General features: G+C 42.6%; 1 protein-coding gene across 2 annotated transcripts in view; it reads right to left on the bottom strand.

The window, feature by feature from the left end:
* Positions 1-16508, bottom strand: part of aldh6a1 (aldehyde dehydrogenase 6 family, member A1) — a 34711-nt gene that overhangs the window by 11675 nt on the left and 6528 nt on the right. Inside the window, exons 6-12 of one of the 2 annotated variants that reach the window (XR_006032278.1) lie at positions 16041-16343; positions 10297-10418; positions 9119-9308; positions 6539-6720; positions 3495-3674; positions 3051-3149; positions 1300-1476 (exon numbers count right to left, since the gene is read on the bottom strand). Coding sequence is in view for 1 of the 2 variants with exons in the window: in XM_042094756.1 (XP_041950690.1) it covers positions 1372-1476; positions 3051-3149; positions 3495-3674; positions 6539-6720; positions 9119-9308; positions 10297-10418; positions 16041-16343 (1181 nt within the window). In the remaining variant the exon portion in view is untranslated. Of the gene's footprint in view, positions 1-708; positions 1477-3050; positions 3150-3494; positions 3675-6538; positions 6721-9118; positions 9309-10296; positions 10419-16040; positions 16344-16508 lie in introns of those variants that run through there. The other variant, XM_042094756.1, reaches the window with a different exon arrangement.

Raw genomic sequence — 16508 nt, forward strand, 5'->3', positions numbered from 1 at the left:
AGGAGTTGGGATCATGTTTGTTTGGGATCCAAACTCAAGCTGTTTTCCACGATGTAAACACCTCTGGTTTGAGGTTAGAGTTAGACTGAGCCGCGTCCCACAGTGTGTGGGGAATTCAGTGTAATGACTGGGTGGTCAAGCAGTGGAATTTCTGCAGCAGCAAAACGAAAAAGACCTGGATGTTAATTACAAAAATATGCACATATTCTGATGATTTACTTTGTTATAGTGAGAGCAGCAAGCCATTGCATGTTTTGAGGTCCAGATCCATGCGGAGTTTTTGATCCCAAAAAGATGAGTATGACCTACAAGTTTTTGTAGTAACTTAGGAAACCCTCACCTGATATTTTTAAGGATCTGCATTGAGCACATCTTGATATCCCCAGACCACAGCTCAACACAACTGACACCTGAACAGTCATCCTTGTATTGTAACAATAACAGCAGCGACGACTTTGGCCTTAATTGGCCTTTCCAAATTCTTCGAGTCTTTGAGTTCCAAAAGAGAAATGGTTGTAGGTTTTCAGGCGAGAGACAACCTAAATATAAAATCACAGACATGAAAAATGTCAGACTGTAGTCCCTAATGCATCAGCCGCATTTAGCACATAATTTCCTCACATATGTCTGCAGTTCTGAAAGCTCCCCAGACACAACTGTTGACTTTGAATCTTCAGACACTGCGACCACAAAGACAGAACAGAGATCTTCCATCACAAAGGGTTTTATTTTGTGGATCAAAGCCCCACTTGATCATGCATTATTTGCAGCTGGTATCTCAGAAAAAAAAAAATCTTTCTTCTTTCTCACAAAACATTACAATTTTTCTGAACAAACATTCAATCAACAATGTATTCTGAAATCACTCAAACGCATGGGATAATCTACACATTGAAAATGGCTACACATTTAGTACACTCGTTAACATGCCTACTGCATTACAGTAGCTGTAGGTAATGGGTATTCAGTTTCAGTGGTGAGAATATGATGGCTCCGTCAGACTACAGTTTGATATCTGAGTACATCTAGTTACAGTGTGTGAGCAATTGCAAACAATTATGTGCATACTCCTCAATGTACTGAAGGGGGCACCACTACAACAGACCAGGTGAAGCACTCCAGCAGGTTAAACTGCTCTGATGACAGAAATCGACATGTGGGGGACATGTAGTGTAAAATGACACCTGCTGACAAAAATCACTCAAACACTCCCACAGTGACCCCCCCCCCCCCCCCCCGCACACACACACAGACTCACATTCTTACACTTGCATGTCACGTACGTGCACACACACATACACACACACCATGTTCTTTGAGTTTTAAGGCATGTCAGTAGTAGCAACGAAGGGGTGCTCTTTACAGCCTACATTAGCGCCCCATTGTTGGCATGGTAACAGCAGGACTCTTGAGCGTGGCGTCCTCCGCTTTCCATTGTGATGTAATAGTCTTGATCTGAGTGTAGAACTGGATGCCCTGTGGAGCAACAATTCCGTTCAGCCATCAAAGACATTTCATACTACCCACAGACTTGCTTATATCTAGCTACACTGTCAAGCATTTTTAAGTCATGACACATTACCAATGTCTGAGTCTTGTCTCTGTGCAAGTATTTTAAGAGATCGTACTCTGTTCCCCAAAACCTAAACGTGTAAGTGTTCAGGATGGAGGACTGGGCTGAGGGGCAGAAACACGATCAGTTGAGATAAAAGTAATTGAACAGAAGCTGTTTGCTGGGAATGTTCGATAATTCAAAAGCGTAAAGGGAGCAGGAGTAAAGAAAATAAAACACAACAAAGCTTCAGTTCATAAGCGTTAAGCCTCAGACAGAAGCAGAATACTCCTTCCCCCCCCCCCCCTCATCTCTGAGCTGCCTTTAACCCTTGTGTTACCCTCAAATCTTACCGACATGCTTTATCCTTGGGGTCAATTTGACCCCAGCTAAATAAATCCTCAGAAAATAATTATAATTCATATTGTTATCCACTTTTTTGTGACAGGTACTTAACAAGAGTGTAATAACCACCATCAAAAGCCCTACAAAACAATCCCACCCACCCCCACACCCCTTTATGAACCTGGGAACCCTGGCTGGCAATATTGCCCATCCAGTGTCAGCAGCCCAAAGGCTTGCTGTTGCTTCCACTTTTGACTTATACAATCCTGCCAAAATTACTTATATGTAATATGTACTTGTGTATATAATAATGATAATAACAATATGTTCTCATACTATTACAATAATAATATCCATAATGTGTCAAATATTCATGTATCTTATGTTTCATACAGCTGGAGTCAAACTGACCCCAAGGAACATTAATGTACAAAATATTTGTACAGGACATTAAAAACATATTATTGTACAAATGTCATGCTAACTCTGTTGTACCCTTCAATTAAGGAAAAGTCATGAAACAGGAAGTAAAAAAAAAAAAACCATATACCGTGAACCATATATTTTATGATGTTAAACGTTGCTTGGGGTCAAATTGACCCCAAGGATAACAGGAGGCTTAAGAAACAGATGGCAAGTTTCACAACTGCCTCTACATGAGGTCTGAGATGAGAGGAGAGAGGGGAGGGAAGAACAGAGAAGAGAAGAGAGAGACGAGAGGAGATGGAGAAGAGAAGGAAGGAGAAGCGAGATGGACCACCAGTGTGAGATTCTCAGTGCTACCCGACAAATGCTCATTTCCAACTCGGAGTCCTGCCAACAACTCCTTGTTCTAATGGCATACGTCTTGGTTAAAACTTCATCACTGGTAAGATCACTATTGGTCCCAATCACTACACAGGGCAGTCACTGAAGGGTTAAATGGTGTACAGGGCTCTCAGCTTCAGAGGGACGCTATTTTCTATATTTCAGAGTGAGGCATTAATGACTTCAATGAGGCCAAGAATGTTTAATCCTTCATCCAAATTAACCAAAATGAACAAATTACCATCCTTGCCACCACTGGTGGATTACCACCTAGGTTTCAACATATCTCAAAGTTGTGTGTATGACCGAGACCCGGCAAGGCTCTTCAAGGTTCAAGGGTTCTCACCTGCTTGCCATAGAAGTTGGTGTCTCCACGGAAAGAGCCTCTGGATCCAGTGAAGGAGAACATGGGGAGAGGTACCGGAATAGGAACGTTGACTCCAATCTGCAGAGAGAAAACATGACAATGACAATTCTCCTAGGGCATCACACAAAGTGACCGCAATTATGAAATGATACTGTGTGTGTGTGTGTGTAATAAGCAAAAAAATGTCAAATATACACTAAGGTGTAAATGGTTGTAGTACATTTTCCACATATAATTATTTGAATACAAATATTTTTTTTGGACAGAAATGTTTAAGTTCAGGAAAAAGGTTATATCAAACTAAAGCTTGCCATCACGTCAGTTCAGAGGTTTATGATAAATATACATTTAAGGCCATTTTTTAGTGTGAACATGTCAAGATCTAGGTCCTGACCATATCCCAGAGTGCACTGCAAATCTCACCTGGCCCACATCCACCTCGTTTGTGTACTTCCTGGCGGTGGCACCGTTGGTGGTGAAGATGGCGGTTCCGTTGCCATACGGGTTGTTGTTGACCATGCTGATGGCTTCATCCAAACTGTCAGCTTCCAGGACGACTAGCACTGGTCCAAAGATCTCCTCTGTGTAGCACTTCATGTTGGGCTGTAGGTGGGTCATAGACACAGTCACAGATTAATTTGCAATTTGGTAACAAACCGGCAAAGGTAATCTCTGAAGAGACATGTTGACTGACAAGGTAATATTACACCATTTAATACAAATAGTAGGAGGCTGTTGCACAATTGCCATAAAGTAATTTGTGCTTCTCTAGGTCAGGGGAGAGTAAGCTGCCAGGCTGGTTCTCTGTGGACAGGAAGGCTATGGCTGTGGAATGAGCGTGATTCTCCCTATAACCATCAAAATGACTTTGAAGCCGCTATATGCAATAAAGTGACAGAACATTTACAGGAATGATGTATGCCAGTCAGGATGGCATGACGAGCAAAAAAAAATCGGAAATGGAGGAAAATGGAAAGAAATTCAGTCCTGTGCTTCCTCTTCGAAAAAGACATTTTAAACACATTTCTTTGGCGTTCAGACCTGTGTGGCGTTGAGATGGTCTAATGCAGGGATTCCCAAACTGTGGTATTTGTTATTTGTCATCATGTAGGGCTGCTAATTACACATGATGCCTGGAATGCATCAATAGAATGTGTTAACGTTTTTAATGCGTCGGATGGTGGGGGTACGCGAGCCGAGTCAGGATGAAAGTGGTGGTACGCGGGGGAAAAAGTTTGGGAACCGCTGGTCTAATGGATCCTTTCCATGTTAATTAGTGTGAGCTGCTGATGCTACAGGAACTAAAATGTCACACCCAGCTACGGTAATTCCTGGAGTTGCTGTAACTTTTCTGTGCATGCCTTAGGGCCATCTTCAGACGGAGACATAGAATGGAAAACCGGTTTCACCTTGGCTTCGTTGAATAATGGGGAGATCTGTGCATGGCAACAAAGTTACTGTGAATCTGAAACACCGTTGTACCCTCCTTCATATGCAATTCTTGGACTTTGACCAGTTTCTTAATGGTTTCAATCTGCACAATGACAGAGCGTGATGCTGAACACAGACTGTGACTCAAACCATCCCTCTTATCACCGCCTCCCTCCACATGTTACGGTACATGTTTGAGTCTGAGATTCAGGTAGAAGGTTGCTAGAGCCTGTTGTGAGCTGCAAGGCAGCCAATCACCATAACTCACTTAATTATTCATGTGGGTGCCAGACAAGCTTGAAGGGCACTAGATATCTGCTAAAATGGGCCATTTCATTCCCCAGCCTAATTATATGGTTGTAAAATCACATCTGTTTTTGACAGACCAATCAGATAAGTTGCATACTGTTAAAATACTCTGTCCATCCATTGTCATCTTTAATATGATGCTATGCCTGCTAGACCTGCACACATTCTCCAAGAAGGCACAAATCTGGATGACGGGAGCCTATTGCTCTGTAAAAGGTCTCCTCCAGCATTCCAGCCCATAAGCTTGGAGGGATTTGGTGCAGAAGAGCTCATGGGCAGGACTGTATGCATTCTCTGCTCACTATCTTACATCTAGCATGCTTTTGACCTCACATAGCTGATGGTGAAATGATTTGAAGGTTTACTTGTTTTTTTCTTACATTTTCCAACCCAGACCTCGGAACTCCATTGTGAATAGCCTTGGCTGCTAGTTGGAATGACAACGTACGTGACTAAGATTAGATATAAACCATGAAATTGATAAATGTGGGCGGTGGTAGCGTAGTGGTTAAGGAGCTGGGCTAGCATGCAGTAGCTTGTAAAGTTGTGGGTTCAACTCCTTGCTTCCACCATTGTGCCATTGAGCAAGACACTTTAATATAAATGACATATGTACCAGAGGTGGGAGTAAGTCACACATGTACAAGTCACAAGCAAGTCTCAAGTCTTAACCTTCAAGTCTCAAGTGACAGTCAAGCAAGTCAAGTCAAGTCATAGCTTGGGTCAAGCAAGTCAAGTCAAGTCATAGCTTGGGTCAAGCAAGTCAAGTCAACTTTGACAAGCGCGACAGTGCAATGGGTTTTAGGAGGGTTTAGGACCGTCAATGCTATATCATATTATACATAAGCCTAACATGTGAAATAAGCTACTTTTCTATACTGATTGCTGGCAGTTAGCTAGGCCTACTTACTGTTGTTAGCCTACTACTAGGCTGTAACGTATGGAACAGGGACATGTTTAAGAGGGAGGGAGAAAGAGAGGCGCTTACTTTAGGTTACATTGGCAACATTTTCGCTATATATAGATTAAGCTTAGACAAGAAAATGTTTCACTTTGCCATTTCACACATTTTAACCTAATATGGCGTTAACTAAAAAGCATAACAGATTCAAAGCCAACTCTTAATATGCCTCAAATTTGACGTTAGGTTTCTAACGTGGTGGTGGTTATGTCGCTATTTTACACACTTGCAGACTGCTGTTCATTTCTCCTTTGACTTGTCAGATACATCATCTGTGAAGCCAAACATTATTATGTTTTGGTATAAACGTAGAGCCTTCCATATTTGCAAGTTAGCCTACCTCAGTCTGTCTCATTTGATCTGGCACTTGCTGTTGGTCTGTCACGTCGCGTCACTTGGTACAATGACCGGTTCGCTCGTGTGACGCATGCAACAGCACCTAAGCAGATTTTCTAAAATCGTAAAGTTAACTCCTTAATATCTATGAAAAAAATAAAAAGTCAAGTCATTTCAAGTCATTTGTCTCAAGTCTAAAATAAAGGCTCAAGTCATGAATAGCAAGTCAAAGTCAAGTCGAGTCTTTTATACATGTTGATCAAGCAAGTCTCAAGTCTTAAAAAATGTGACTCGAGTCTGACTCGAGTCTGACTCGAGTCAAGTCAAGTGACTCGAGTCCCCCATATCTGATATGTACTGTAAGTCCCATTGGATAGAGGTGTCTGCTAAATTAATAAATGCAAATGTAAAGGAAAATCATGCTGCTTACGGTGACGTTGCCCAGGATGGTGGGGCCCACGAAGTTGCCGTTCTCGTAGCCCTTGACGTGCACGTTGCGGCCATCCAGCAGGACCTTGGCGCCCTCGTCCACACCACTCTGGATCAGGCTGTTGACGCGGTTCTTGGCCTCGGGCGAGATGAGTGGCCCAACGTCGGCACCAGGCTGGTCACCTGAGAACAGGGGCGAGGAAGTGGACATTTCATTGACAGGATAACGATCAGCATCCCAGGCTTTCAGCAGTGCCATTACACGTTCATACAAGCTAGCTGTGGTGGCCACCTCAAAGTCAAAGTCTGCTTTATTGTCAATTTCTTCACATGTCAAGACATACAAAGAGATCGAAATTACGTTTCCCACTAACCCACGGTGGAGACAAGACATATTTTACCAATTAAGTCCACAGACAAACATAACATTCAAGTAAACAATATAAAAAGTAAATAAGAAGGCACATACAATGAAGAAATAAGAGCAGCAAAATTTGGGTTGAAATTGTGCAATTGTGCATAGACAGTCAATATAATAGTGCAAAAGTCAGGCCAATAAGTGGCTAAGGTAGTTCTGTTTGACCTAAGTATGCAAGTGGCATAGTGGTGCAAGTTATGCAAGAGCAGCAGAAGTATGTTCAGAAGTGTTTTCAGGACAACAACAACAAGTTGCAAAGTGTGCAAGTGTACAAGTGGAGTAGTGCAAGGCAGCCATTGTGGGTCCAAAGTCCAGGATGTTATGTAGCTGAGGGTGGAGGGGGGAGAGAGTTCAGCATCCTAACAGCCTGGTGTATGAAGCTGTTGGTGAGTCTGGTGGTGCGGAAGCGCAGGCTTCTGTACCTCTTCCCAGAGGGCAGTAGATCAAACAAATTGTGAGCGGGGTGACTTGCATCACTCACAATTGTGGTCGCCTTGTGGGGGAGGTGGGTGGTGTAAATGTCCTTCAGGGAGGGGAGTGAAGCACCAATAATCCTTCCAGATACCTGAAACCCTTGAGCATCACTAAGACTAGAGAACAGGGCTAATCAGCACTTTTAGGCTACCCGTTTGGCAAGCCCAGTCCTGTGTGTGTGCGTGTGTGTGTGTGTGTGTGAGAGTGTAGGATGTGTGAATACTCTGTGATAAGCATTTTTAGCCAGTTTTTTTTTCCTCCAGACATTTTATTGTGAAGCACCCTGTAACCTTCAACTTTATATAAGAAACTTACTAGAACCTACTTCACCAACTTATTTTCCACTTTATAAGAAACTTACTGGAGCCTACTTCACCAACTTGTTGTCTTTCTTCTTACCCAAAAGGGTAGAACCCTGGCTAATACGGTGGTGCAACAGCACACGGAAAAACTCATTAACACGACGGGACTCAATGCACCTCATTTTGTAAAAAGTTGTAGCTACGTGTTTGTCCAAATGTCAGCCTCGCAACAGCTTTCTAAAAATATATTACACAATTCTAATCTTCTGCCTTTTTTGACAAATTCCACTTCACAGTCCTCTAGCTGTCTGTTTGGTGCAAGTATGAACACAGTTTTTTGTTTGTTTTTTAAAGCACACAGCCCTGGCTCTAAGGTTAAAGAAACATAGTTGCAGTGCTTACAAGCACACAGCAGGGGTGTAATTTGTTGGGCTGTTAAGCTTAAATCAACAACTTTTTGCCAAGCAGCAGACTCCAGCTTAAATCACCTATCTGCTAATTGCTGGCACAAATGTGAGTGTGTGTATGTATGTGTGTGTGAGTACACATTTACCTGCGTTGACATGCAAGTTTAAGAGTGCAAGTAGTAACGTATTTTCCGGACTATAAGTCACATTTTTTTCATAGTTTTTCATCTTTTTTTCCTCTCTCGCTCTCTCGAAGGTAGCCTGTCCAGCATTTTCTCTGCTGCCGGCTTGTACCTCCAAATCGCCCAAAATGCCTGACTTCATTGCATTCTCTACTTTTTTAGCTACATTTTCATGTACCACATCAGCATTTATGTTCAGTGAATCTTTTGTGAATTGCTTTACAATTGTCGTCGGGCCATCCTCCTACTCCTTCGTCTTCATTAACATTCCTGGTAGAATTCTCAATCTTTTTGGCCTCTATGTGTCCAGTTACATAGTCACTGTCTGCTCTTGGTCTTGGATTTTGTGAAGTAAATTTCTAAATAAATGCGACTTATAGTCCGGTGTGACTTATATATATATATATATATATATATATATATATATATATATATATATGTTTTTTTTTCTCTTCATGAGGCATTTTTGACTGATGCGACTTATACTCCGGAGCGACATATAGTCCGGAAAATACGCTACATATTTACCTGCGTTGACACACAGGTAGGTGAGTGAGTGAGCACACATTTACCTGCGTTGACGCGCAGGTTCTTGAGAGTGTGTGTGTGTGTGTGTGTGTGTGTGTGTGTGTGTGTGAGTGAGCACATATTTACCTGCATTGACGCGCAGGTTCTTGAGTGTGTGTGTGTGCGCGCACATTTACCTGCATTGAGGCGCAGGTTCTTATGTGTGTGTGTCTGTGTGTGAGTGAGTGAGTGAGTGAGTGTGCGTGTGCGTGTGTGAGAGCACACATTTACCTGCATTGACGCGCAGGTTCTTGGTGCGTTCCACCAGCTCGGGCAGCCAGTCGCGCGCCTCTCCCACCAGGATGGCGGTGCTGAGGGCCATGCAGCGCTGACCTGCCGCCCCAAACGCCGCACCCACCAGCTGGTTCAGCGTGTTCTCCTTATTGGCATCCGGCATCACCACGCCGTGGTTCTTGGCTCCCTGTGAAGTCACAGTCAGGTCAGAATAACAATCAGCATCAGTAAACAACAACAACAACAACATTACGCTTGTAGAAATACAACTTTTTCATGCTAATTTGAGAGAAATAGTGGTAAGCGTAATGAACAACTAGAGTGTGTTTGCGTTTGTGTGTGGTAGGCTTACTGTTGACCCTGAAAACTGAAAGCTTTCGCCCAGACTACAGCCCGTCTCTGCCCACTGCTACTCACTCATGTGGAAACAACGCTGGCTTAAAGCCACACACACACACACACACACACACACACACACACACACACACACACACACACACACACACACACACACACACACACACACACACACACACACACACACACACACACACACACACACACACACACACACACACACACAGAAGCCTAAGGCTAATGCTACACACTTCTGCCTGAGGAGGAGTTATTGCTACACATACAGTTACAGCATCTGTCTGAGTGGAGGCTAATGCTACTAATATCTGATCTATTGCTAACACACATCCATCTTATGGGATTAATGTAACACATCCACCTTATGTTGCTAATGCTAACACGCACCCACTTTATGTGACTAATGTAACACACATCCACGCCAGATAGCAAAATCAGATTGGCAGATAGCGGACCGCTGGTGTTATGCCACTTGTGGTCCACCGTTGGACCACCATCTCTTTAAATTTAACTTGTCATGAATATTAAGAAAAGTTAATATAATTATATATGGAGTATAACTAAACAAATAAAAAACATTTTAGATCAATAGCGGCAAAATATTGGCCAATTTGTCTGCAACCCACCAGCGGACCGCCAGAGAAGCGAGGAGCAAAATGCCAGCGAACCGCCAGCTATGCCCCCAATGGACCGACAGCGGTCCGCCAGCCTCTTGCTATCTGGGACCTTATGTTACTAATGCTAACACACATCCACCTTATTGGACTAATGCTAACACATCAGTGGGAGTGGGGTCTCACCATGTTGGACTGCACCCTCTTGCCGTTCTTGGAGCCCCTCTCGTAGATGTACTCTCCGGCTTGGTTGGAGCCCACGAAGCTGATGGCCTTGATGGCAGGATGGTCACAGATAAAGTTCACAGCTGCCAGAGAGAGGGAAAAACGCAGCAGTCATTAACTAGAAAATGTAATTTCGAGGAAATTACCAGTGCATGAAAATATAAAAACATACTGTATATCAACATAAAATGCAAAACAAACTTTTATTTGGAAACAGTTTGCAGGAGTCATAGTTGATAACAGCTGACAGTTGAAATGTCTGAACAGTTAAATAGTTGAGTAGTTTAAATAGTTAAATTATTTAATAGTGAATTATTGTAGTGAGGACATTTATTTTGAAACAGCTGTGGGCAGAGGAAATAGTCTAAAAGAATCTGTAGTCTTAGGAGAGCCAGATTGTATGCTTAAAGCCTGATACAGAGTATATTGTTTAAAAGTTGAATGTAGATAGTGTAATGGATGTTGATGGACAGAAAGTTGAATGGATGTTGATAAGCAGATTGTTTAATGGATGTTGATGGGATAGTTTAATGGGTGGATGAGTGAAGGGTTTGAAGAGGATGAATGGATAGAAAGTTGGATGGAATGTGCCTTATATCCTTGTAGAATGGAGGTACACAGAGAGAGTTGGCCTAGTTGAGCAGAAAGCAGTTGATACAGGTGCAATCAGTTTAACTGGCCCTTTGATGGGTCCTAGTTGAGCAGCTGGAAGTTGATACAGGTGCAAATCAAGTTAATTAGCCCATTGTGATGTCATAGTGCCAATGCAAAGTCTATAGGGAAAAATAAGCTTGTTTTTTATTAAATCTCAAAAAGTATAAAGTTTACAAAAGTGAAAAATACATTCCTCAAGTGTCCTTTTCAAGACCTACGTTACAACGTTTAAACGACGTTTCTACGTTAAACGGTTGAAGCTGAATTAGATGCAGAAATATAAGAAAAATAAGAAGAAGACTTCGGATAACAGAACCGTGCATTTTCATGCACTGTAATTAGTCAGTGCTGAGTCATGCTCATCTAATGCTCAGTCAATGCTTAACGAATTCTGAAATATCATCACTCTAGATCAGGGGTACCTAACTTGTGTGTGTGTGTGTGTGTGTGTGTGTGTGTGTGTGTGTGTGTGTGTGTGTGTGTGTGTGTGTGTGTGTGTGTGTGTGTGTGTGTGTGGGTGGGGGGGATGCAGCTGTTGAGCTCCATTCAGCAGAGATAAACAGGCCTATAACACGAGCGAGTAGCCAAGGTCACCTTGGAGCACTGTCCGAGCAAAAGCCTATTGATCAATGGTATGACTGACGGCTGACAGTCTTTCAGAGTGAGGCAACTCCGGTCTGTATGAGAGGAATAGCCAAACATTTTGAAACGGTTCTGTGGCCTGCGTATTCACAATGAGTACAAATGGCAGTTGGATTTAGATGAGGCGATTTCCTAGGCAGTCATTGGGACTATATTGGGGTTAAGCACAGACGAAGCACTGCTACTTAGAAGTGCTCTGAACACATGACTTCAGCTAGACCAGCGGTCCGATACTCTTTGCAGCAGGCTTAGGTTTAAACCAAGGGCGTAGGTTTGGTCTCAGCTTTGGTGGGGACAGTATCGACATAAGAGTGACATGACACGGTCATGACACATGAACCCTAACCCTAATCCTAACCTTTAACCCTAACCCTAACTTGTGACAAAAACCGAATGACACCTAATGAAGCGTTATGTCATAAACTTTTATGACTTGTTTATGACACGTTCATGACAGTGTCATGTCACTCTTATGTTGATACTGTCAAAGTGTAACCGATTCAATTAATCATATTTTCTATGTCATTAGATAAAATAAATGTTCAAAAAACAACCAAGTCAGAGATCATCTTTCTGGGGTCATAGAAGAGATAGAAGAGAAGTGTCTCGCCACGTTAATTTCTTTGAGTATGGAAATGCACCATAGTTATCTTTTTTTTTTTTGCATTGTGTAAGCTACATTCTCAAATACATTAGCCTACATAAACAGAATATAGAAACAGGAAAATGTTTCAGATCCATTGTTTATTGCAACTGCAAGATTCTAACTTATGGTAGCCTAATTAACCTAATTAATGTGTGGGGCGGAAGCTGCACTGAATACAACAGGAAAGCCCTGCAGCGCATAGTGAACACAGCTGGAAGGATTATTGGTGCTTCACTCCCCTCCCTGAATGACATTTACACCACCCACCTCACCCGCAAGGCGACCAAAATTGTGAGTGATGCAAGTCACCCCGCTCACAATCTGTTTGATCTAATGCCCTCTGGGAAGAGGTACAGAAGCCTGCGCTCCCGCACTACCAGACTCACCAACAGCTTCATACACCAAGCTGTAAGGATGCTGAACTCTCTCCCTCCTCTCCCCCCTCAGCTACATAACATCCTGGACATTGGACCCACAATGGCCGCCTGCACTACTCCACTTGCACACTTGTACACTTTGCAACTTGTTGTTGTTGTCCTGAAAACACAACATTTCTGCTGCTCTTACATAACTTGCACCACTATGCCACTTTCTTTCTTACTTAGGTCAAACAGAACTACCCCAGCCTTTTATTGGCCTGACTTTGTGCATAGACAGTCAATAAAATACTAGTGCAATTTCAACCAAATTTTGCTGCTCTTATTTTTTCATTATATGTGCCCTCTTATTTACTTATTTTTTTGTTTACTTGAATGTTATGTTTGTCTGTGGACTTAAATTGGTAAAATATGTCTTGTCTTCACCGTGGGATAGTGAGAAACGTAATTTCGATCTCTTTGTATGTCTGGAACATGTGAAGAAATTGACAATAAAGCTGACTTTGACTTTGACTTTTTAACAGTCAGTGACATGGTAACTCTGTGCCTTCTATTTTGTTGTGCTGTAAGCGACTGTCCGTGCTGCACACTCATAATCAACATGACTCCTAACCTTGAAAGATTACAGAAGCTAGGTTTAGCTGTGACAATATCCTGGGTAACATATACTATTAACAGTTAATGCTATTTTTCACAGTAGAATCCACATTTGGAAGCCTGGTCATGTTAGGCTACCAGTTGTAGTTGCCAGTTTGTGTGGCTGGCTAGTTATTTTGCCTACTTAGACTCTATAATGAAAAAGCTTTTTATGTCCCTTTTGTTCTTTGGTGGCATAGCTGTTCTGCAAAGCACAAAAAGGGGCACAAACGTAGGCTACATGCTGAAGGGCAAAGGGAATATTAAAATGTTTTACACTGGCCTTTTTTGGGTTGTGTATTGGTAGACAGCCCTGATAACTTAACCTACCCAACACACCCACTCACTTGTCTGCCAGGGCCACCAAAGTGAAGTATATGCTTTGACACTCTTGCGCGTGTCAGATAACCCCCCCTTCGATTTCAGCCAACCAAATTACAGTGTTTCTTTTACGGTCATCCTGTCCGTTGGAATCAGTACAAATAGCACAAAGGAGTTCGCTAAAACATTGATGGCGACTAGTACCTAGCGCCCCCACCTAAACCTACTCCTACGCTCTAAACACATGACTTCAGCTAGATCAGCAAGTCTCTGTATCAGGTTCCTTGGTAACCCATACTTCACTAATAATTGATCCCAATAATGGCAGCATCAATTATTACCAGTTAGTTTCCTCTCCCTTAAAAGCACATTGTGCTAGAGATACAAAAATTTAAAAATGAACCATTGGCTTTTCTTGGTCAAGGAAATAGGAATAGGAGTGAATAACTACCCAGGAAGTACTGGTACACACATTGATATAAAATGTCTTCTCGTACTGCAGGTTGCTTTGGGTGTAAATGTTTGTTCAACCAACAAATGTAAAACAAAACATGTGCGTTCATCTGAGCATCTACAATCCCAGGTTGCAGTTAACTCCGGATCTAAACCAGCACCCAAGGCGATTTTCAATTATCGTTGTAACTCTAGGGAAAACAAATAAAAACTCAAAAATTCAAAACCCCATCCTGACTTTTTCATGAAGACCCCAACTTTTGTAAAAGCACCAACTTCCGCCCCTTTCGTTCGAAAATTCTAAAACAAAGATGTTTTGCAATACTTCAAAACAACATTTGATACATGAACCTTACATTTTCCCATAGCCAAAGGTGTGTAGATATGAACAAAATCTGGTTTGGTTCTTAACAGGAGAATTTACTGCTTTAAAAATCCGATTTTGTTTACTGTGCTCGGAGTTTGGTGCTGGACTGGTGGGTGCCCTATTTCCGCCCACTCACTCGGCACATCAGTGGTTAGGCCGAGAATTCTTGTCGCGAAATCAAAATTCCACTGTAGCTCCAAGCGGATTTGTACTTGCAGCCTTACAGAACTGTTTACAGCTCTTCGAGTCACAGTGAAATTAAATTTTTGGTACATAGCTAATCTAGATACGCTCATGGGGTGGGTGATTGTGTTTCTTTAGGAATCCGCCGTCTTGGTTTGTAGAGAAATGAATATTAAGTGACACATACATGTAAAAGGGCGGATATAGGTGACGTTCCGATAGTTTTGCAAGTGTATTTTTGCTGGCATTTTGACCCTTCACATTTTTATGTATTGTCTACTATAAGCATGAAAGCAAAACATCCAGGCGTTACCACAACTTTTAACCAAATGTCCATACTTTTGCAGCACTTGGCCATGTTGCGACTGCTCTGTTATTTTTTATAAGCAAACATGAATAAATAAATAAGACTCAAAACTAAAAATAACAGATAGAAGACCTTTGGCTGTGTCAAGCCAAAGTAATGAACCGACAACAAAGCATTGCTTCAAACATTTGGCAACACACAAGATGGCTTGTGAGCTACACATCCCCAACACCACTGTGTTTGCCAGACAGTAACAATGACTGGATGGAGTGATTTCTCTTTGTGGTGGATCAAAGCAAAGGTATTGCTTCTCGTCATAAATTTTAGCATGTTTGGAAATCAAAGTTGTCTGCTGTTTCCTGGTCAGACCATATATCGGTGGTCCTAAATAAGCACTGCACAACTACCATCACTAAATAAGCACTGCACAACTACCATCACTAAATAAGCACTGCACAACTACCATCTCTAAATAAGCACTGCACAACTACCATCTCCTATAAGCACTGCACAACTACCATCTCTAAATAAGCACTGCACAACTACCATCTCCTAAATGCACTGCACACCTACCATCACTAAATAAGCACTGCACAACTACCATCACTAAATAAGCACTGCACAACTACCATTTCCCAAAAGCACAGTACAACCACAATCACTATATAAAGGACAGACTGAACTATTTCTGTCATTTACTATGGTTGCTACATGACATTATTGCTACATAGTTATTTTGGGGAACACTATAGTGACTCTTTGGGAAGATGTGAACCTGATGCAGGTGTGCGTCTGTGTTTGTGTGGGTCTGGGTGCGCGTGTGTGTGTAGTAGGGCTGGGCGATATGGACCAAAACTGATATCCCAATATTTTGGGGCTGATCATACGTAAATAGGCATCAACACCAACTTCTGATCACACAGAACAAAATCTGACTCGGTGTCCGTCATGTTTGAAAGTTCTCACAGAAGAGCAAGTGGCTTTGATAAAATGGCCCATTATTTGACATAATACCGGTATTACGATATTGTCTCAACTACATATCATTTTCAAAAATATATCGGTCGTAGTCGTAATACCGATATATCGCCCAGCCCTAGTGTGCGTGTGTGTGCTCACCAGCGTGCTGTCCGTGGATGATGTTGAGGGTACCGTCGGGCACTCCGGCATCCTGCAGCAGCCGCGCCAGCAGCATGGTGCAACCGGGCACGCGCTCCGAGGGCTTGAGCAGGTAGGTGTTGCCACACACCAAGCCCATAGGGAACATCCACAACGGGATCATGGCGGGGAAGTTGAAGGGGGCGATGCCCGCGCACACGCCGATGGGCAACCGGTACGTGTAGGTGTCCATGTCCTTGGTGATGGAAGGCAGGGTCTCGCCCAGCATGAGCGACGTGATGCTGCAGGCATGCTCCACCACCTCTGAAGGGGGGGAGAGAGAGAGAGAGAGAGAGAGAGAGAGAGAGAGAGAGAGAGAGAGAGAGAGAGAGAGAGAGAGAGAGAGAGAGAGAGAGAGAGAGAGAGAGAGAGAGAGAGAGAGAGAGAGAGAGAGAGAAAGAAAGAAAGAAAGAGAAAAAAGATAGAGAA

Source organism: Alosa sapidissima, chromosome 6, assembly GCF_018492685.1.
Source record: "Alosa sapidissima isolate fAloSap1 chromosome 6, fAloSap1.pri, whole genome shotgun sequence".
Lineage (NCBI taxonomy): Eukaryota > Metazoa > Chordata > Actinopteri > Clupeiformes > Clupeidae > Alosa > Alosa sapidissima.